At 46.5% G+C, this 23,922-nt stretch overlaps 1 protein-coding gene across 1 annotated transcript in view; it reads right to left on the bottom strand.

Annotated features, from left to right (window-relative positions):
• The window catches only part of LOC137300643 (ral guanine nucleotide dissociation stimulator-like), a 92,416-nt gene extending 73,470 nt beyond the window's left edge, over window positions 1-18,946 (bottom strand). The window contains exon 1 of the mRNA XM_067969858.1: window positions 18,740-18,946. Within this exon, the coding sequence (XP_067825959.1) occupies window positions 18,740-18,823 (84 nt within the window). The 5' untranslated portion in view covers window positions 18,824-18,946. The remainder of the gene's footprint in view (window positions 1-18,739) is intronic.
• Window positions 18,947-23,922: the final 4,976 nt, after the last annotated feature.

Genomic DNA, 23,922 nt, shown 5'->3' with positions numbered 1-23,922 from the left:
ATGCATATATCTAGATTGGCAGATTCTGATTCTGTTCTGATTTAGGATTGAGTCACCAATGAGACAACAGAGCTAAGAAACAAACCCACAGATCCATTAAATTCAAGCAGGACAAACCGGCAAATAATATAAACCTCTTCCCCAGAAGTCATGATCCTACTCAACCTCAGCCTGTTGCCACCCTACCCAGCATCCTGACTTGTTACAACCTTCCCACATTCGTTCCCTTTCAAGGGTGCCACCCTACCCAGTATCTTCTCCCCGAGTGATGGTGCCATGCCCATGTTATAACTTTGCATATGTGGTAACAAACCTGTCCAAAAAGCTTCTTGGTCACGAGGGTACAGAACATTCCGTAATCCATGCCACGATTCCTACAGTTTAGTCTTCCACATATTCCATATCGCCAACGTTTCAGGGAGTTGGCAAACGGAGATCCAATGTAAAATCAATGGCTCGTTAGCCGCAAAATATCACATTCATTCGGCAAGTTGTGAATTTCCGGCAATCCGAAGAATCAAATGTCACATCAGCATCTCCACTCTCGACAAGTATTGTTAGTCCGTTCCTATCCCTTACAGCGGAGTGAGCTGCGATCAGTGCACAGTGATACCAGCCAACACTACGTGCCCTTGTGTTGGGTTTTAAAAGTTCTTTACAGAGAGGTGTCCTGTTAATGAAGTCTGATTGACTGAGTTAGTGCTAGATCTTTACTCAGATTGTGGAACTCGCTGCCTCGTAAGTACATGAGAGAGAAAGGAATAAAAGCGATATGCTGATAGGGTGAGGTGAATGAGGGTGGGAGGAGGCTCATGTGGAGCATGAGGCATTGGGCTGAATGGCCTGTTTCTGTGCTGCAAAATCCTATGTAAATTGGTAAGTATACCACACTGTGCTGTACTGAGCCAAACAGAACCAGGAGGGTCCCTGGTTCGATCTCTAGTCTGTGCTCAGTTAGCTGAGCTGAGCTGGGGCAGCACTATTGGACCTAGGCTGTGGTAACGGGGTGTCAGTGTAGCCCTGACTGGAGGGGGCTGGTCACAAGGAGGATCAGTTCAGTCCTGCTGCAAACAAGTTGTCAAAGTCAGTTGACCCGGATAAAGAGATAAGCTGTTATTTGCTGTCATTATAAGCCGGCTGATTGACAGGTGAGGCCACGCCCCCCAGCGTCTTGCTCTCAGTGAATCACTTCTGTGTCCTGCCCAACGTAACAGCTGATCATTTAATTTTATGCCGGGCCTGCAGCTGAGATATATGGCTTGCAAGCCAGGAATATCTTCTCATAAATGTACAAAGCCAGCAGTGACTGCAGGGCTTCCGGTACCTCTTCCAAACAAAAAAAAAAGACATTTGAAACTTGCTATCCAGCACTGTGTTGGGACACTCAGGTGTCCTTTGTATGCAGCGAGTGCTATAGAACTCTAAGATTGTTCTTGCTGATTGGGATTTTACCCTTCCAGCAATTTTCTTTCCCTTTTTTCCTCCCGACACGGACTCAAGTTTAGAGGATGGGTTTCACAGAATGTACAGCACAGAAACAGGCCATCCTACCCTGCTTCATTTAACCCAATCAGCATAACCTTCTGTTCCTACATCCCTCATGTGTTTATCGAGCTTCCCCTTAAATGCATCTATGACTTTCAGTAACTCGCCCACGTGTAAACACAGAGAGGGAGTGTAGGCAGGCTATTCAACCGTGGGGTGGGTGTGGGGATTGAGGCCGCAGCTTGGTTCTGTCCTAGCCCAACTTCCACACATGGTGCCCGAGTGCTGAGGCCCAATTGCTGCCCCCCGCCCCGGCTGAGATCAGCTAACTCAGCACAGATTGGAAAGCCTCACTGGTCTGCACGGTTCAGTAACTCATCAGGCAAGAATTTTCACATAAAAAGGTCTCTGCCAGGAAAAGCCATCCCTCCTCTCAGGTACCAACAACTCAAACCCTTTCAGTGTGCTCCTTTAATCAGATTCAAAATACATTTGCCTAAAGAAAGACTTGCATTTATATAGCGTCTTTCACAACCTCAGGACGTCTCAAAGCGCTTTACAGCCAATGAAGTACTTTTGAAGTGTAGTCACTGTTGTAATGTAGGAAACATGGCAGCCAATTTGCGCACAGCAAGGTCCCACACACAGCAATGTGTTAACGATCAGGTAATCTGTTTTAGTGACATTAGTAGAGGGATAAATATTGGCCAGGACACCGGGGAGAACTCCCCTGCTCTTCTTCGAAACGGTGCCGTGGGATCTTTTACGCCGACCCGAGAGGGTAGATGGGAAAGATAGCACCTCCGACAGTGCAGCCCTCCCTCATTGCTGTACTGGAGCGTCAGCCTGGATTTTGTGCTCAAGTCTCTGGAGTGGGACTTGAACCCACGACCTCCTGACTCAGAGGCAAAAGTGCCACCCACTGAGCCATGGCTGACCCCTAACATGGCTAAATCACAGTCTGATTTGATACCTTGCTGCTTCTAACCCTCCCCTCTTCCATTTAACAATGGACATGTACCATCACATCCTACTGATCCACATGTACTGCTGTGGAGAGAAGGCGCTGGAGAAACAGCGAGAGATCAGATTTCAATGCACCAACGGACGGCTGGAATTTGACCACCTGTCAAAAGCTGGTGTATGTTTCTTGCTCTGTGCCCATCTCTCTCATGTCGATTGACTTTCCGCTGTCTGAACAGTAGTGAGCACAGGCCTCCCAGTCGCACTTCTCAACCTGCACTGAGTTGAAAGCAGACCTGCCAAGTCTCACTCTTTTGCAGTGAGTCGCTCTCAACCTGGTTTAAAAATCTCACCCTATTTTGTCATCCTATCTTTGCAATCTGTCTCGCTCATTTTGAACACAAATCTCGACTCCTAACAGTTCCCAGCTCTTGACAGCATTGTGAAGGGATAGAATTCGGGTCAGGGTTTGAAGCGGGGGTTGAGGGGGTGGGGCAGGAGGGATAGTGCAGCTGGCTGTGAGCTTGCTTGGCCTTGGGAGTCTTGTGTGTTGTGGCTGTTTTTCTCAGTAACTTTGCTTCATGTTAGGACATCCTGGTTAAAACAGACAATGCTTGCAGTAAAATATTTCAACGCTATTTCATTCCAAATTGTACAGCACAGAAGGAGGCCATTCAGCCCATCGTGCCTGTGCCAGCTCTTTGAAAGAGCTATCCAATTAGTCCCACTCTCCCCTGCTCTTTCCCCAGAGACCTGCAAATTTTTCCTTATCGAGTATATATCCAATTCCCTTTTTAAAAAAAATTCTTAATTGGATACTTTAAATGGGATTATAATGTGTATATATTCCTTTTGAAAAAAAATGTATTTAAAATTCTTCAGTCTTGATTCTAATTTTTGAACCTTAAAACTGCTTTGTGCCCAGTCTGTGAAGGAGCGACAGATTCCACTGTCCGCTCTCGGCTGGTCCTCGGGCGCTGCGCCGAGATGTGATGGGAGGGTGTGGCTGATGAATCTACGTCCTTACTTCTCCTGAGCAGAAGCGCCCGGCTAGGGCCAAAATACTGCTCCGATCCCCAGCAACGACCTCATGGGTTGCAGAGAAATGCCTGCCTCTGCCAGCTGTCCCCACTTGTATCCCGGGACATGGAAGCCGAGAGTTTAATGGGGTGAGACTTTGCAGACATATTCTGAGCACTTCAAGAGGCAAGTTTCAGGTACTGCATCAATGCCTTGTGTTCAGTGGCTGGGTAAGGACTGAACCTATACATTAACAGGATGGTATCCATCAATGATTACCATATTGACACATATACACCACCCTTGCATATAGGCTGCCCCCCCCCGCAACTCAATGATATTTCTTTCTTTTAAGAAGTTCAGCATGTACCAGCTCCCGGGAAACCAGACACGTGACATCCCAGAGCACCCCCCCACCCCCCAGAGAGAGAGACGAAAGCTCCCCCTCCCTCGCCTTTGGAAGTTTGAGAGGCAGAGAGAGAGAGAGACAGAGAGAGAGAGAAAACAAACCCAGAAGGAAACCTCACCCTTTGTGGACCCTGCAGCCCTTTAACTGCTACTACTGATCTTCGATGAATTGACAGCTCTGAGCCCAGTAGCCCCAAATCCGATGGGATTGGACAGGCCGATAATTCCTACTGCACACAATATTATTTTTGCAAATATAATTTTGTCAGAACAGAACTTTCTGTACCATCTTTTATGTCTCCTTATTTTCTTCCCTCTCCAATCTTCTCCCCCCCTAAAAGGTGCCACATTATGCAGGGTTCCACTTGTCTGAGGATACGTCTCTGTAAAAAGATTGGCAGTTTCTCCCTGTAGCTTGCTCCCTATCTTCTCTCGAAGGCATTGAGTCATTCCCAGGAATGGCTCCACAGGTGCCAGCCCAGGCTCTGGCGCTTTGCCCCAAGTGGCTGTTCTTCACGTGCGGGGAAGTCCCCAGCCAAGCCTGTTCCGCTCCTCGCCTAACCATCTCCATGGTTACCGGCAGAGGTCACTGGGTGGTGAGGAGCCTTGACTCACCTACCAGTGGACGCACCAAGACCAATCGCAGCTCCCCTACCACCACCCTAACTGAGATCAGCAAAACTCAACACCAATGGAGAATGGAAACTGGGATCTCACTGGTCTAAGAGGCTCTGTTTTTGCACTAGGCAGCGCATTTAATAATGGCAGAAGCACTGGGAGCTCAGATCACCTGGAAGATTCATAAACTACAGAAGCAGCACATGTCATTACTCATGTCCCAGGAAGAGTTGTACAGTTCTGAACAGACCACACAATAGCTCCCCAACTGGCTTGCAAAAAGCAAAATACTACGGATGCTGAAAAATGACCAAAAATAGAAAATGCTGGAAACACACGGATCTAAAGAAGGGCTCGCATCAGAAAGGTAAACATTGTCTGTTCTCTTCACAGATCCTGACTGTGCGTTTCCAGCATTTACTGCTTCTCATTCCCTCAATGGGTAATGCATTTGCTAATGAAACCAGTGTGGAACCGAGCAGCACCGTCCATAGAAGGTTATGGGTTAAATCCCTGGCCTGTGCTGAATTAACTGATCTCATTCCTGGGCAGTATCACAGTTAGCCTCAATGTTCCTGATCCCTGTACCGTACCTCTGCTGCAAACTCTGTGCATGGATGTCCGGATGTGGACAACATTGGGATTGGCTGAGATTCCCTCACATGACTGAATAGCCTGCTAACACTCAAAATCAAGATCTACGCATGTAGAAAAGCAATCTGTGAAACGTAAAGAAAGAAAGGACTTGCATTTATATAGCGCCTTTCATGACCTCAGGACATCCCAAAGTACTTTACAGCCAATGAAGTACTTTTGAAATGTATTCACTGTTTGAATTTAGGACATGTGGCAGCCAATTTGCGCACAGCAAGCTCCCACATGTAGCAATGTGATAATGACCAGATAATCTGTTTTTAGTGGCATTGGTTGAAGGATAAATACTGGCCAGGACCACCGGGGAGAACGCCCCTGCTCTACTTCGAAATAGTGCTGAGATAGTCCACCAGAGAAGGCAGAGGGGGCCTCGGTTTAACGAAAGGCGGTATCAGAGGGCAGTCTGCACCCATGGGCCCATATACTACAACAAAGCCTTCTGAACAGCAGGGGAGAACACCAGAGCAAAAAAAAACAAAACAGCCCAGGAAAATTCCAACACTGCCACACAAATCCACTCTGGCATGGAGAAAAACACCAGGACAATGTAATCACTCTCATTTACTGGATAATCGTAGGATTCCCTCGTGAAGCATGTATTATTTACAAGGGATTATACACCAAGCCCGAGTTTCACACCTAACAACCGTGTCAGCTCCACGGCTGCATATTATTGCACTGGGCAGCACGATTCCCTGGGGGATTCATTCAGAGCAATCTGTAATCCTTTGTTCCAAGATGTGTGTGTATCTCTCTCTCTCTCCTAAACTGTAAACAATTTTACAACACCAAGTTATAGTCCAGCAATTTTATTTTAAATTCACAAGCTTTCGGAGGCTTCCCCCTTCGTCAGGTGAACGATCAGAGGGCAGTCTGCACCCATGGGCCCATATACTACAACAAAGCCTTCTGAACAGCAGGGGACAATGTAATCACTCTCATTTACTGGATAATCGTAGGATTCCCTCTATATGGGCCCATGGGTACAGACTGCCCTCTGATCGTTCACCTGACGAAGGGGGAAGCCTCCGAAAGCTTGTGAATTTAAAATAAAATTGCTGGACTATAACTTGGTGTTGTAAAATTGTTTACAGTTTAGGAGAGAGAGAGAGATACACATTGTTCACCTGACGAAGGGGGAAGCCTCCGAAAGCTTGTGAATTTAAAATAAAATTGCTGGACTATAACTTGGTGTTGTAAAATTGTTTACAATTGTCAACCCCAGTCCATCACCGGCATCTCCACATCTCCTAAACTGAGCATCACAGACAGCCGCAGCGCACAGGACAGGACTCAAAGCAGTGCCCGGCAGCGGCTTGCGTTCTTTTAAACGTGGGGTCGGGTGGGGCAGGAGCTTCCCTCCCAGGCGCACGTTCAGGTTAAGTATATTTTAAACACACGCCATTTTGGTCGCTGCCTGCAGCGGTCCCTTTCATGGACTGGACTGCGCTGGCTGCCTCAGGGCAAACCAATCTCACAGCGGGGGCCTCGAAACAGGAATTAAGCCCCTTATTTGCATATGCAAAGGTCTTAATGCCTATTTCAGGCCTGGGCACTGCACACCAAATTTTTTTAGCCTTTACCAATATGGCAGGCGGCTCAATATGAGTGTGCGCCTCTTACCCGCCATATTGGAGGCTTAGCACCCTAAAAATGGGCACCGAGAAGCTGAATTTCTAAGCCAGAGTGTGTTATGCTCTACAATATATATTCCATAATATGTACAAGATGCACTATTTTAATATCTAAAGTGCATGTTATTCTCTAGAATATGTACAAAGCATCCTGTTCTTTATAACATATATAGGGTTCTTTATTCTTCTTCAAATAGTGTTATGGGATCTCTTAAGTCCACTTGAGAGGGCAGAGGGGGCCTCGGTTTAACGTCTCATCCAAAAGGCGGCACCTCCGACAGTGCAGCACTCCCTCAGTACTGCACTGGACTGTCAGCCTAGATTACATGCTCAACCCAGGGACAGTGTTACCAACTGAGCAGAGCTGTCAGTGTGTTTCTGAATTACAGTGCTTCTCTGGAATGATATGATCAATTTAGAATACCATTTGTTCATCAAACGATCTGAGCTAATTGCAGCAGCTCAGTGCTGTTACTATGAATTATGTTAATTCTGCATTATCCTCATTTGACACTGTCTAAATACACAGTCAGCTCAGGTTAGGATTGAGGGCCAAATTCTCAACACGTACAGCCTCCCCGTGCTGTAGCAGTGCTGGGTCAAAGGAGCCTGTGGGCAGGATGTAAAAAAAATGTTGGCCTAGATTTTCTGCTGGAGTTACACTGGCAAGCCAGCGTAACTCCAACAGAATGTGCCGGAAAATTGTCTGTCAGCCACTGCCCCTGCTCTCCACTTGTCCTCTCGGCTTTATTCATAGAATCATAGAATCATAGAAGTTACAACGTGGAAACAGGCCCTTCGGCCCAAGATGTCCATGTCGCCCAGTTTATACCACTAAGCTAGTCCCAATTGCCTGCACTTGGCCCATATCCCTCTATCCCCATCTTACCCATGTAACTGTCCAAATGCTTTTTAAAAGACAAAATTGTACCCACCTCTACTACTGCCTCTGGCAGCTCGTTCCAGACACTCACCACCCTTTGAGTGAAAAAATTGCCCCTCTGGACCCTTTTGTATCTCTCCCCTCTCACCTTAAATATATGCCCCCTCGTTATAGACTCCCCTACCTTTGGGAAAAGATTTTGACTATCGACCTTATCTATGCCCCTCATTATTTTATAGACTTCTATAAGATCACCCCTTAACCTCCTACTCTCCAGGGAAAAAAGTCCCAGTCTATCTAACCTCTCCCTATAAGTCAAACCATCAAGTCCCGGTAGCATCCTAGTAAATCTTTTCTGCACTCTTTCTAGTTTAATAATATCCTTTCTATAATAGGGTGACCAGAACTGCACACAGTATTCCAAGTGTGGCCTTACTAATGCCCTGTACAACTTCAACAAGACATCCCAACTCCTGTATTCAATGTTCTGACCAATGAAACCAAGCATGCCGAATGCCTTCTTCACCACCCTATCCACCTGTGACTCCACTTTCAAGGAGCTATGAACCTGTACTCCTAGATCTCTTTGTTCTATAACTCTCCCCAACGCCCTACCATTAACGGAGTAGGTCCTGGCCCGATTTGATCTACCAAAATGCATCACCTCACATTTATCTAAATTAAACTCCATCTGCCATTCATCGGCCCACTGGCCCAATTTATCAAGGTCCCGTTGCAATCCTAGATAACCTTCTTCACTGTCCACAATGCCACCAATCTTGGTGTCATCTGCAAACTTACTAACCATGCCTCCTAAATTCTCATCCAAATCATTAATATAAATAACAAATAACAGCGGACCCAGCACCGATCCCTGAGGCACACCGCTGGACACAGGCCTCCAGTTTGAAAAACAACCCTTATTGATAGAGGCATAGAGTACAAAAGCAAGGAAGTGATGATAAACCCTTTATACATCACTGGTTAGGCCTCAGCTGGAGTATTGTGTCTAATTCTGGACACCACACTTTAGGAAAGATGTCAAGGTCTTAGAGAGGGTGCAGAGGAGGTTTACTAGAATGGTCCCAGGTTTGAGGGACTTCAGTTATATGGAGAGACTGGAGAAGCTGGGGTCATTCTCCTTAGAGCAGAGAAGTTTAAGGGACGATTTAATAGAGGTGTTCAAAATGATGAAGGGCTTTGACAGAGTAGACAGGGAAAAAAAGTTTCCACTGGCAGGAGTGTCAGTAACCAGAGAACACAGTTTTCAGATAGTTGGCAAAAGAACCAGAGGTGGGGGGATGAGGAGAATTTTTTTTTGATGCAATGTGTTGTTATGATCTTGAATGCGCTGCCTGAAAGGGTAGTGAAATAGATTCAATAGTAACTTTCAAAAGGGAATTGGATAAATACTTAAAAAGGAAAACAAATGCAGGGCTATGGGGAAAGAACGGGGGAGAGCGGGACTGCAGTGATTCAAGAAGACCCACCACCACCTTCTCAACGACAACTAGGGATGGGCAATAAATGCCAGCCTTGCCAACGATGCCCATACCCCCAGAATGAATAAAAGGTAAAGACGCCAACAGCAGCATAAAAATAAAACGGACACTTCACGTGTAGGTTAAGTTCTGTTGCCGATTGACCTGGATTCGGAAAAGTACAAGCACCTACCAATCTGCAAACTCCCCCCACTAATGATGAGTCTACAACTGACCCCGGGACCTACTTAGACCACTTCTCCACAGGGAGAACCCGGCTACTTGGCCTTCAAGGGTCAGGCCAAGTTAGCTGTTAAACATCACAACTTGCTCCAGACCCCCAGTCTAACCACGAGCAATGCCACGGGAGATCAGCTAGTCGGTATTTAATTCTCTATGTGCTCCTCAGAGACGAGCTAAACCACTCGAGCACTGACCTGACCCGGCATAAATCTCACTACCCATACCCGCGCCCCCATTACGATGATTTGCCATGCACTCAGGGTGAACCCAATCCAGCACAGAGGCGGCTGCCGATAAAAATCTTGGTTGGAGACATTATCTACCTAATTTCCAGAAAGATATAGCATGCTATATAAATAGTGCAGCGTAAACTAGTTAGAGGAACTGTGCGGCATAATTAAAAATCAGTTGTCAGTTCCCCACACAAGGTACGAGAGACATCTCACGCTGGGTGACTGCGTGTTGTGTTTTGAGAAAAGGACTTTACAATTATAACAGGCATTGTTTGTCTCTGTGGTTTTAATTTTCAAGTCTGACTGCACTGTGGTGATTCTGATACTGAAAACCTCTTTTTGAGTCAGAAGTCTAAGTTAATGGATTATATTTTCCTCCCCCACACCTCCAGGTTCCTTTCCTCCTCTTCTGAAGGCAGTGATTTCCCTTTGGGGTGCGGTTCCAAAGAACTTTGGCCGCCCCTCATGTACTTCATCCGAGTGACCGTTCTTCACAGGTCATCCCAGACTCCGAGTGGTCGGATTTCCGCATGGGGTCCTCCCGGTCGTCTGCCGTAACTTCGCCGGAAGATCCGCGGAAACCTCAGAAACGGCGGACAAGCGAAAGACCCTCCACAGAAATTCAACCCCTCGGTGCTGGGACAGCTTCAAAGGCAAACCTGACCCCCAACATCGACATCCATGTATTTTCCAGTAGAATTTACCAGATAAAGACCAGGCGCAGGAAGCCTGCTTGATTTTTCCTCTCTAATTCATAGCCGTGGAGGCCAGTTTCAGTGCCACCCTGGCTGATACCAGGGGGAGTTCTCTTTGGTGTCCTGGCCAACATTTATCCCTCTACCAACACCTAAAAACAGATTATCTGGTCAGTTATTTCATTGCTGCCCAAATTGGCTGCCACGTTTCCTACATTACAAAAGTGACGACACTTCAAAAGTACTTCATTAGTTGTAAAGCATTTTGGGACGTCCTGAGGTGGTGAAAGGCGCTATATAAATGCAAGTTCTTTCATTACCACCTAACAGCACAGTTCAGGGATTGAACCTCAGACCAAGTCTGTATGGCTTAGTGACTCACTGGATAAACTTGCTAAAATCAAGGGAGCCATGTTGTATATTTTTTCCATGAAGGCAGTGCCCCTTTAAGAAAGTGACAATGTAAACTTACTAACAAAAGGAATAGCAAGGGAACACCAGCACTTCCAAGACACACACCATCTTGGACATATATCAGCGGTCAAAATGCTGGAATTCCCTTGCTAACACCATCGTGGGAGCACGATCACCACAAAGAATACAGTGGTTGAAGATGGCAGTCAGTTACTATCTGCTCAAGGTAACTAAGGAAGGCAATAAATGTGGCTTTGCCAGCAACACCCACATCCCAAGAACAATTGTTTTTAAATCCAAGTGCATGAGTGTTACAGCAAAACAGTGGCATGGTACTTTACCTGCTTTCACGTCCTACATTAGCTGGGACCTTTGGCACAATCAGTGTTGTTTATGGCTTCATCACAAATCCATGCGAGACACCTTGTCCAACCCTTCCACTCTCTGGAGTGCCACAGCCCTTGATATAACACACGTTATTTATGACTCGTTCACAAGAGGAGCACTTTCTAGGGCGTGAACTCTGCGTTCCTCCAAACGCATCTCCCACTCCCTTCGCCCCCACCGTTGGCAGCCGTGCCTTCTGCCTTCTAGGCCCTAAGCTCTGTAATTCCCTCCCTAAACCCCCCCTCTCTCCTCCTTACAGACGGTCCTCAAAACCTACTCTTCGAACAAGCTTTTGGTCACCTGTCTTAACGTCTCCTTCTTTGGCTGTGTGTCAATTGTTGTCGGATAACACTCCCGTGAAGCGACTTGGGACGTTTTACTACGTTAAAGACACTGTATCAACACAAGTTGTTGTTGCACCCCGTTACAACACTTGATGTACCATGCCCTCTGACACAACACACTGTTCAGAAGATACAACGGAAAAAAGTACAGGTGCCACAAATCTGAATTAGAGGTAATGGAGCACTCAATGTTCCTTTGCCCATGGCTCACATCATATCTTTCAATCCATCCCGTCTACCATGCGCCACCATTTACACTCTCGTGACCTCTCTCGCAGCATTACCTCAATCTACGTTGTACCTGTCCCTGTTCTTGGTTTCATTTCATTCTTCATCTGGCCCTTTAACAAATGACTTTTCTCCGTCCTTTCAGCTTGGAGAGACCTGAAGCTCAAGCAAGTTCCTGAACGCTGACCGACCCCGTCACTCTCACTTTTCACTTTCTTCCGTCCCTCCTCCCTTTCACCCTCCCCATTTTCTGTCCAGATGTTGGCCTTTCGCCAGCCCCTCCAACCTTCTCCCTTTCTAGTGGAAAAAAATATCAATTGGAAATCATTGTCTCTTTGGGAGAGAAGATTGGAAAGGGGAAAATATAATCTGTAAATTTAGATTATGGTGCAAAAAGAGGGTTTCAGTATCACTATTACCACAGTGCAGTCATAATGCTGTTACTGTATTTAGACTGGAAAATGAAACCCACACAGACCGACAACACATTCAAATCTCTCACAATTGAGAAGTCCCCTTCATAAAATAGAACAACAAAAGTCACCCAGTGTGAAATGTCTCTTTATTACGTGTTGTTTATGGCTCTCTGATGAAAATCTACATAAAACACCCTCTCTATAATACATCCCTCACTGCTGGTACCATGACCTTTGACACAACACACACTGTATCGGGGGCTCTCTCACTAATACACAATCCATCTAAAATACGCTGTGCTAATCACCTGCTTCCTTTCCCGCCCCCAACTCAGAAGGTGCAGGGTTCGAACCCCGCTCCGGACAATCCCGGCCAGCGGGGAGACCGGAGCTCCGGCTCGGAATTCTGGGTTGACGTCCGGCGGGTGTGGGCGGCGCCTCTCGTCGTGTAGGTCGTGGGAGCCCATAAAACAAGGAGGAAGGGAGTATCAGAATTAACTGGGGGAGAGGAAGGGGGGGGCCAGCATGAGCTGAGAGTAAACAGAGTACCAGCTTGAACTAGGGGAAGTATTAGTACTGGCAGCATAAAGGGAGAGATTAAGAGAGATTTATATACGCCAAGGGTTGTCAGAATATGTTATATATTACCACAAGTGTCTGTTGATGCAGATTCACTCACTGGGGACTAATTTTCATTTACACCATCTGGTTGGTGTAAGCAGATTTCAATGGGATGAAAATTGGACGGGTCCTACAAGGGACAGGCAATCAAAACCACTCGATTACTGCCCAGGAGATGAAGGTGAAGATTACTCCCACAGTGTGATTTTTAAGAGAGTTAGAGAAACACTCGAGGAACAAGAATGTTAGAAGCGCAGGGAAAGATCAGACAAGTAAAACTAGAGTAGGTAGCTCGCACGTGGAGCTAGCAGTCGCACGATGGGCTGTTCTGTGCTTACAATTCTGCATAGTGATGTAGAGGTGCCTTGGCATCCCCCGAGCCCGGGAACTCTGCGCGCCTCAAACTCTGGCCTCTTGTCCATCCCTGACTTCCTTTGCCCCACAATTGGCAGCTGTGCCTTCAGCCTTCTGGGCCCCAAGCTCTGGAATTGCCTCCCTAAACCTCCCCATCTCCTTAAACACTACCTCTTTGACCAAGCTTGTCCTAATGTCTCCTTCTTTGGCTCGGTGTCAATTCTTGTCTGATTACACTCCTGTGAAGCGCCTTGGGACGTTTTACTACGTTAAAGGCGCTGTATAGACGCACGTTGTTGTTGTTGTTGTTGTTGTTGTGAGTAGTAGTAGTAGTAGTAGTGAGTAGTAGTAGTGAGTAGTAGTAGTAGTAGATTTAAGGACCCTGTGTCCTGCTCTGTACCTGCCTCTGCCTGAACCGCCTTCCCAGACTTAAACTTTCTTTGTAAGTTTATAAAATCATCCCATCTCCACAATGCACAACCCCAGTATCACACATCGCAAACCACAACTTAACCTCGTTCACTCTAAGCCTTGGTGCTAATCTCCACTCCAGGCCTGCCTGCCTCATTTTGGGCCCTGACAAGGCACACAGCCAGAACTCAGCCTACGAGCACTGCCATGGGAGAACCATTAATATACTGGCAGAACTCAACCCGGCCGACTGAACCCGAGCCGGCCTGATCCCGTTCTTAACTGGGGGCGCAGAGTCAGTCGTGACTTGCAATGGAACAAGCTGCTGCCGGAGAGATCAGCTGGGATGGCTGACCTTTCCCCTGACCTTCCGGCATTTCTGACAGTGGGTGGGTGGGGGGGGCAATTGGGGTTCAGCCCAAGACTGGGGCTGGGTCAGGTTCTTCCCTGAGAGCAAGGTTCGTCGTGTCCTGCCTGAGAATGGAGTCAGGTTGGGTGGTGGGGGTGGTGGTGGGGGGGTTCTTGAGAGGAGGTCAGGTCTGGGCAGGTCTTATCTAAACGGTGGGGTCAGATCGACGGCTGCTTTTTCAAGACAAAAGCTGTAAACAAAACTACTACCATCAAGTACCAGTAGAGAGGGAGTTAGCCTGTAACCTCCTCCAACTCTACAACCCTCAGATCTCTGCGCTCCTCCAATTCCGGCCTCTTACGCATCCCCGATTTTCGACACTCCACCATTAGCTGCCTGGGCCCTAAGCTCTGGAATTCCCTCCCTAAATCTCTCCACCTCTCTCTCCTCCTTTAAGATGCTCCTTAAAACCTACCTCTTTGGCCAAGCTTTTGGTCACCTGTCCTTATACCTCCTTAAGTGGTTTGGTGTCAAATTTTGTTTGAAGCACCTTGGGACGTTTTACTAGGTTAAAGGTGCTATATAAATGCTAGTTGTTGTTGTTGGTGGTTGCATATAAACTTGGCCAATGGTGTCCAGGATATTGTCCCTTGTTTTATATGGCGGGGGGGAAGGGGAAGGGAATCACAAACATTTTCAGCTGAAAAAGTGGGGGGCTGTATTCTACACAGCAGGCCTTGTATACGAGTATATACAGTCTGTCAGGGGCTTATATCATCAGTGAATAAGACAAGTCAGAGGAGCACTGGTATCAGCAAAGCATGGTACATATAAATATACACTGGAGGAATTAGGGGTTACGGGGAGCGGGCAGGAAATTGGACATGAATTTAGATTTGAGGTTAGGATCAGATCAGCCATGATCTTATTGAATGGCGGAGCAGGCTCGAGGGGCCGATTGGCCTACTCCTGCTCCTATTTCTTATGTTCTTATGTTATGTAGGAAGCAGGAAATTACAGAGTGATTTCAGTGAAAATTATATAAATTTACATCTAATAATACGATCTATTTATATGCAAAGTTAAGTAATCTTACATTTATATATATTTGGATATGCTTATACAATATTTATAATTCCTGTCAAATCTCCCAAGACTTGCCTCACAGTCTGTCACATCATACGCTGTATTATAGAGTCACAGATAGTTATATCGTGCAACACTCTGTCTAAAATTCTTCTGCTAAGATGCAGAAGTTCTCCCTTCCAGGTCAGAAGAAACAAGCTGGAAATATTGGCTTTTTTTCCTCTCTGCTTTAATACTTGTGACACTTAAAGTACGATATCTAGAGTGTGACAGATCTGTGGCAGACCCAAGAATGAATATATATTATACCTTCTGACACATCCATTTTATTTATATATGGGACAGGAGCAAGTGGGCAACACAAATTTATTTAATTCTGTTATTGGGGTAGGTAAAGATCACCCTTTAATTTATTTTGGTACAGCTTATACTGGCATTAACATGGCAAAACATCCAAAGGTGCCTTACAACAGGGAAGGGATTCTGTCAGCAACTGGGAGAAGAGCTGGGGAGGTGACCGAAGGAGAGGCTGAAGAGGTAAGTTTTGAAGAGGTCTGTGAAAGTGGAGCCAGTGGTGGGATTTAGAAAGAGAGTTCAGGAATGGTGGAACAGAGGGAGGGGTGCAGAGTAGTTTAGACTTAGAAAGGCAGAGGATGTGAGCTGGGTTAAGGGTCTAAAAGGGGGCTCCAGACGTAGGGCAATCCCAAGTAACAAGGGCAAGGAGTTTGAAATCAATGTGCTGGGGTACGGGAAGGAAGTGGAGGTCAGTGATAGGTGAGCGGGACTTCACCTATAGGGCACCTGGGTTCAGGACCAGTTGGAGTTTGTGTGGTGAGAAGCCTGTTGGAGAATCTGGAGGTGACAAAGACATAGATGAGGAAGTTACTGGTGGTGCAGGTTCACATGGGGTGGAGATGGACATAGTTGGTTTTACTGATGGCCTGGATGTGGCATTTGCACCCTGTGAGGCTCAGGCTGAGGGAGCACCTGGGGAGGGGGATTAGAGTCAGAGGTTAAGGTGTGGGGTGTGAATGAAAAACAGGATGACTGGTCTTGTTGATGTTTAGCACTGACTCATCCAATGACAATGCCAGGCAGGCACTTGAACAGCACAGCACTAACCATAAAGAGAAGGATGGAACAGTAGAGCTGGGTGTTGTCTGCATACCCATGGAAGGTGACACTGTGCTTATAGATTAAGTCACTGAGAGGCAGGACTTATATGAGGACTGGAGAAGTGGGGGTACAAAGATAGAACCTTGGGGCAGGCCAAAGAGGCCCAAGCAGACATGGGAAGAGAGACCATTGCTTGAGATGTGCCGGTCATGTGGGGACAGGTAGGAATAGAACCAGGAGGCAAGTGAAGTGGTGGAGGGGGAAAGAGTGGTTGACTGAATTGAAGGCTCCAAAGAGTCAAGGAGCACAGAGATAAAGCAGGCACACAGAATATTGTTGTTGACTTTGACTCAGGCAGAATCTGTGCTGGGGATGGGTGACAGGCCATTTATTCATTTATGGCTCAATTATTCCTTTATTAATTGTTATCTGTGAGCAACACCACGAGGGAGTCATGGTCTTTGATATTTATATACAATATATATTAATGTAAAACATAATATAAAAAATGAACCTTCACACCCACACTGAATCTCTCTGGCTGCTTTCGAAATGTGCCTACATTTTCCATTATGCTTTAGAAACTCAAAACTACCATCCCGACAACCTGTTCTTCGGAGTAATTGAGCATCTGTGAAACAATTTTGTGACCTTTCTGAGAGATGTGATAAGGCTCTATAAATGTCCAACTCTTTCTTTGTTTCTTCTATTCGTAATCCAGTTTACAAAATAACATGAGAGTTCTAATTTATAGCTCACTGTTCCCATTCCTATTCACCATCCCAATATTCCACTAGAATATTCACAGGACAAAGCCTTGTGTGATACCTCACCTCTTTTCTTATTTGCTCTGTATACTCGAGCCCATCCATAACTCTGCTGCCCGTATCAAAACTCGCACCAAGTCCTGTTCACTCATCACCCATCACCCCTGTGCTCGCTGACCTACATTGGCTCCCGGTCCGGAAATGTCTCAATTTTAAAATTCTCACCCTTGTGTTCACATCCCTCAATGGTCTTGCCCTCTCCCTATCTCTATAACCTCCTCCAGCCCTACAACCCTCCGAAATCTCTGCGCTCCTCCAATTCTGGCCTCTTGCGCATCCCCAATTTTAAATCACTCCACCATTGGCGGCCGTGCCTTCAGCTGTCTAGGCCCAATGCTCTGGAATTCCCTCCCTAAACCTCTCCCTCCTCCTTTAAGATGCTCCTTAAAATCTACCTTTTTGACCAAGCTTTTGGTCACCTGTCCTAGGGACGTTTTACTACATTAAAAGGCGCTATATAAATGCAAGTTTTTGTATGCACCAAGAAAAAAAGATACAACATTCCCCTCTCTACAATAACTTGCATTTATATAGTGCCTTTAACGTAGTAAAACGTCCCAAGGCGCTTCACAGGAGCGATTATCAAACAAAATTTTGACACCGAGCCATGTAAGGAAATATTGGGACAGGTCAAGCTTGGTCAAAGAGGTAGATTTTAAGGAAGTTCTTAAAGGAGAGAGAGGTAGAGAGGATTAGGGAGGGAATTCCAGAGCTTAGGGGCTAGACTGCTGTCCATGGGTATTGCCAGGCCGTATGTGACTCCCAATTTTCTGCCAACCTCCATTATGCACTAGAGAGGGTGATGGATTCACAGTAGTAAGAGGCACAGGGGAATCACCTCTTTATCCCTGCCATCAGTTTGAGTCATACTTCACTGACTTGGGGGGGGGGGGGGGAAACAGACAGAAAAAGACTTGCATTTATATAGCACCTTTCACAACCTCAGGATGTCCCAAAGCAATTTAGATAATTAAGTACTTTTGAAGTGCAGTCACTGTTGTAATGTAGCAAACACAGCAGCCAATTTGCACACAGCGGGGTCCCACTAACAGCTATGGGATAATGACCAGATGATCTGTTTTTTAAAAAAATGATGTTGATGGAGGGATAAATATTGGCCAGAACACCAGGGAGAACTTCCCTGCTCTTCTTCAAATAGTGCCATGGGGTCTTTCACGTCCACTTAAGGGCAGAAGGGCCCTCGGCTTAGGCGGCACCTCCGACAGTGCAGCATTCCCTCAGTGCTGCACTGGGCGTATCAGTCTAGTTTTTGTGGCCAAGTCCCTGGACCCACAACCCTCTGAGTCAGAGGCGAGAATGCCAGGGCTGACAACATTCCTAACACTGCTCCCATTTCAACTGTTGAGCGATGGCTGTCAAAAAGACAGCTGTGTTGCCAGTGGTTTTTAACATTGAAAAAATTAAGACCGCAGACTTACAAAATGCACATATCCGTTCCACCAAAACACATCTCCTTAACACACAGCATAATCGATGGATGTGTTGGAATAACGTTATTATTGCTTTGATGTTGTTGCTGGTTCCCCCCCCTCCTCCAGGGTTAAATTACATGTTGAAAGTCTAACTCTCTCGGCTGTATAGATGATAAATCTTCACTTGCAGAACACTGTGGGCCCACAGAATGAGGAACTGTTGTTCAGCAAACCGTTGTTCAACACAGTCCATTTTTTGGGTGGGTGGGTTTGCTCAGCTCCCATCCTGCCCTTAGTGTCCCCCCGACCCACGGTGGTGAATTCCTCGGGAAACTGACCCACGTTTGCTCCTGACCAGCGAGAATTGAGCGGCGCTGGGACAGTCGGGCTGTCAATTTCAACCGGGTGGCAAAGGGAGGTTTGGAAATGGACTTACCACATCACCGAGCAGGTCAAACATGCAGACTTTGACGGGTTGCGCCAGTGCTTTCTGAAGATTAAAGAGCGATTTTGTCTCCATTGCCTCCCCTCTCCTTTTGTTGCAAGCACTGAATCTTGAACGATGCTTGCTTCACATGGTGGTTTCACAGCAGGCAACGGTGACTGACGGAGGAAATTTCCCCCACTCTCCTATTTCTCACCCGAATGTTTGGCGGATGCTGTAACAAAACTTCCTTCCTCTCAGCACCTGGTTCACTGCAGTCCTCCTGCAGCTAGTCAGCCAGCCAGCTCATCGCCCTTCCTCAACATGCTGCAACACGCTTCCAGATTTGCATTTTGCTGTCAAGTAATACTCCAGCCTCCTAACAAAACACACTGCATGGTTCAATCCTATTCTGGAGTCACCGTGGTGGCTCATCCATACTCTGCTAGGTTGCTATCACAAGTCTAATTAGTTACCATCTGTGTGAAGCTGATTATGTCAGTCTATTTCTCTCAAAACAATTGCCTTCAAGTGTGCGTACATAAAGATAAGAAAAAACTTGCATTTATATAGCGCCTTTACAGGACCTCAAAAAGCACTTTACAGCCAATCAAGTACTTTTGAAGTGTAGTCATTGTTGTAAAGTAGGAAACACAGCACGATCCCACAAACAGTTATGAGATAAATGGCCAGATAATCTGTTTTAGATGTTGGTTGAGGGATCACTATTGGCCAGGATACCTGGGGGAATTCCCCAGCTCTAAATAGCACCATGGGGATCTTTTATATCCACCTGAGAGGGTAGATAGGGCTTTAGTTTAATATCTCATCTAGAAAGATAGTACCTCTAACAATGCAGCACTCCCTCAGCATTGAGCTTTCAGCCTAGGTTTGGTGCTCAAGTAGCCCTAGAGTGGAATTGAACCCCGAACCTTCTAACTAAGAGGTAAGAGTACTACCCACTGAGCCACAGCTGACAGCAGGGTCTTGTTTAGAAACTGCAACTTGTATTGAAAGGTCTCACTCTGCTCTATTTGGCAGATATGCACAGAAATCCATCACCATGTTGTGCAGTCTCCAAACCAAACTGCTGACGAGTCCAGCCTGCCTGATGTGGAGTAGACGCTCTCTCCCTCTAGGGTCCCACTCTGCAGTGGGGACGTTGGCAGCATTCGAATCAGCATTTCTGGAAGGTTGTGCTGTTAATCTGCAATCGGCCTCTGCACTCTCGGTCTCAGTTTACACATAAGACTGAATGGCATCTCACCAAGGAGTCAAGACCTTCATAGGAAAAGGAGCAGGCCATTCAGCCCCTTGAGCCTGTTCTGTCATTCAATTAGATCATGGCTGATCTGTATCTTAATTCCATCTTGGTTCCATAACCCTTAATACCCTTGCCTATCAAAAAAATCTATCAATCTCAGGTTTGAAATTTTCAATTGACCCCCAGCCTCAACAGCTTTTTGGGGGAGAGAGTTCCAGATTTCCACTCCTCTTTGTGTGGATCAGTGCTTCCTCCCATCACCCCTGAAAGGCCTAGCTCTGATTTTAAGGTTGTGCCCCCTTGTTCTGGACTCCCCCCACCAGGTGAAATAATTTCTCTCTACCCTATCAAATCCTTTAACCAAACACGAAACTACAGGCCAGTCAGTTTAACCTCTGTATTGGGGAAGCCGGGACAAAATTAACAGTCGCTTGGACAAGTGGGGATTAATAAAGGAAAGCCAGCATGGATTTGTTAAAAGCAAATCGTGTTTAACTAACTTGATAGAGTTTTTTGATGAGGTAACAGAGAGGGTTGATGAGGGTAGTGCGGTTGATGTGTTGTATATGGACTTTCAAAAGGCATTTGATAAAGTGCCCCATAATAGGATTGTCAGCAAAATTGAAGCCCATGGAATAAAATGGGCAGTGGCAGCATGGATATGAAATTGGCTAAGTGACAAGAAACAGAGAGTAGTGGTGAAGGGTTGTTTTTCGGACTGGAGGAAGGTGTACAGTGGTGTTCACCAGGGGTTGGTACTAGGACCACTGCTTTTTTTCATATATATATATTAATGACTTAGACTTGGGTGCACAGGGCACAATCTCAAAACTTGCAGATGACATAAAATCTGGAAGTGTAGTAAACAGTGAGGAGGATAATGATAGACTTCAAAAGGACATAGACAGGCTGGTGGAATAGGCAGATGAAATTTAATGCAGAGAAGTGCGAAGTGATACATTTTGGTAGGAGGCAATATTAGCTAAAGGGTACAATTCTAAAGGGGGTGCAGGAACAGAGAGACCTGGGGATATATGTGCACAGGTCGTTGAAGGTGGCAGGGCAGGTTGAGAAAGCAGTTAAAGAAAAATGTTTCAACTTGACTCCACAACATCAAAAGATGTGAGCTGCAGTCGCTGTTTACAGAGCATAGGGATCCTGGGCTTTATAAATAGAGGCATAGAGTACAAAAGCAAGGAAGCTATGTTGAACCTTTACAAAACAATGGTTTGGCCACAACTGGACTATTGTGTCCATTTCTGGGCACCACAATTTAGGAAGGATGTGAAGGCCTTAGAGAGGGTGCAGAAAAAAATTACTGGAATGGTTCCAGGGGTGAGGGACTTCAGTTACATGGATAGAGTGGAGAAGCTGAGGTTGTTCTTCTTAGAGCAGAGAAGGTTGAGAGGAGATTTGATAGAAGTGTTCAAAATCATGAAGGGTTTAGATAAAGTAAATAAAGAGAAACTGTTCCCATTGGCGGAAGGGTCGAGAACCAGAGGACACAGATTTAAGGTGATTGGCAAAAGAAACAAAGGCAACTTGAGGAAAAACTTTTTTACACAGTGAGTAGTTATGATCTGGAATGTGCTGCCTGAAAGGGTGGTGGAAGCAGATTCAATCGTGGCTTTCAAAAAGGAATTGGATAAACACTTGAAGGGAAAAAATTTGCAGGGCTAGGGGAATGTATGGGGGAATGGGACTAACTGGATTGCCCTTACAAAGAGCTGGCATGGGCTTGATGGGCCGAATGGCCTCCTGTGCTGTAACCATTCTATAATTCTAAACACCTCAATTAGATCCCCCCCCCCTTAATCTTCTATACTCGAGGGAATACAAGCCTAGTCTATGCTACCTTCAGGGGAGAAGAGGGAAGAGAACTATATTAAAAGAACTCCTGACATTAGGCAATAGAGCATAGTTAGACATGGCCACTTGCTGTGGAAAAATCTCACCACAAGAAAATATATATTTTAAAAGTATTTAATTAAATCTACCGTCTTTTACATTTCTCTGAATTGTCACATCAGAAATCGTAGATGCAGCACTGAGATCCCCAGGTTCATACTGGATACGAGCCCAGTTACTAAGCATTTATCTTGGATCGACGTGAACATTCCAGGGGAAACTTCTTATGTTAATTTGTTTTTTAAATGCTAAAAGGTTACAAAAATAATGGGGCCTTGAAATTCCGTGGGGCTTTCCCCTGTCTCCCACTGTAACTTGGCGGTGGTGGGGTGGGTGGGGTTGGTGGTTAAGAGACCAGCAGAACCCCTGGAGAATTGGCTGAAAACGTCCATGAACACTGTCTCTCCAGGTTTCTAATGGTCTCTTGCTGAAGTTATGGTGGGAGCCTGGGGAATTTCTGGCCTCTCTCTCAATGGGTTAATGGACCACCATATGCGCGACTGAGCTACCCAGACCAGGAAAATTCCAGGTTAGATCCCTGGGTCTGTACAGCATTAAATTGATCTCAGCTGGGGGCAGCGGTTAGGCTACTATAATTGGCCTCAGTACCCCTGGGTTGGGGGGGGAGGGGGGGGGGCGGGGAAAATCAGGCAGGGTTCCTGTTCCCGATTGCTACCCAGTGATTTCTACTGAAAAGGGCAGGGGTGAGACTGTTGGGTGACGATAGGCTCAGCTGTGATGACTTCCATGGTTCAATAGCCAAGCGATATTCACCATCTGGGCTCCCGCGTGAAAAATGGTCACCTGAGTGAGGCATCGGAGGGCTGTTGGTGTCTTAGGAAAGAGTATCGCAGCACAAGTCAACACTGTCAGCAGAGAAGAGAGAGGAAAGAAACTGGCAAAAAAAAAGTGGGGCCCAGCAGTAATATTTGTGAGTGAACTAATTTAATATAGATTTGAAAGTTCTGCACAGATGGGCTTTCTGATTTGAATCGATGAACTGAAGCATGAAGGTGTTGGCTTCAAATTTAACTGGTTCTCAATTTGGAGTCGCATCACGACTCATTAATTTTGAGGCCTGCATAAATAATGCCAGACTTTGGCACGGCAGGTCGTGGACTGTGGCTGGTGGGGTTGTTCACCTTACCTCAAAGCCCCGGCCGTGTGGCACAGGGAGGTGGGACACACCCTCGCGCCTGCAGCCCTCTACAGCAGATAGTTGCCGGGATTACAGAGAATGGTTCCATTTGCCTAATGGTGCCTGGGATGGTGTTAGCATTTAAGGCAAAGCTTTTCCATGCTGCTTTCTCGTAGTTTACAAAGCATGGGGGCAGTGGGGTGGGGGGGGGTTGGGACCCTGAATTTCCTTGAGGGGGGAGTGCGAGTGTTCCCCCTGTACCAGGATTTCCCAGTGAACCTTGTAAGGGGCAGAATCTCCATCCGTCACCTTACAGGGTGGTGGGGGGAAAATAGTGGAGCCAGGGCTGGGGGGGGGGCAGGGTGGGAGGCAGGGACTCTCTATGACAGGAGTCGCTGTATCCCCAGCTCAGTCGGTGAGTCTGGAGGCTGGTATGCCAAGTGAGATGAGATATACCGGCTTCCAGAGAGGTGTAAGTGGGCAGCACTGGTGGAGGGTGGGGGGAAATCCAGACCAGGGAAGCAGCCTGGTCCCCCGAAGAAAAAGTTTATCTTCTAACAATTATTGAATCAGCCACTTGCATAGGGGTCTGAATGGAGCTCTGGGCAACCCCTCCCCCCAATGGCAAGCGGGTGCAGGTTCTTCTGGCTGCATGGCACAAGCGGGTGTTATGCCCACAATGGTGCAGGTACCTATCAGCCCCATGTAAGAGGTGTCCTACAGTTGCATCCCCCTCTCCCCACCCACCCCCTCCAAAATCCAGCAGGGTTGGTGCCGATGGGCACGGTCCCAGTGTAACCCCTGGAATCACGACCTGAGGATTTTTGGGGCTGGGCTGTCTTGATGGGTTAATGGATAACTGCATCATGGGGCGCAGTCCTGAGC

Source organism: Heptranchias perlo, chromosome 31 (genome assembly GCF_035084215.1).
Source record: "Heptranchias perlo isolate sHepPer1 chromosome 31, sHepPer1.hap1, whole genome shotgun sequence".
NCBI lineage: Eukaryota > Metazoa > Chordata > Chondrichthyes > Hexanchiformes > Hexanchidae > Heptranchias > Heptranchias perlo.
Note: the sequence above shows the minus strand (reverse complement) of the source record. Positions and strands in the feature narration are given on the sequence as shown.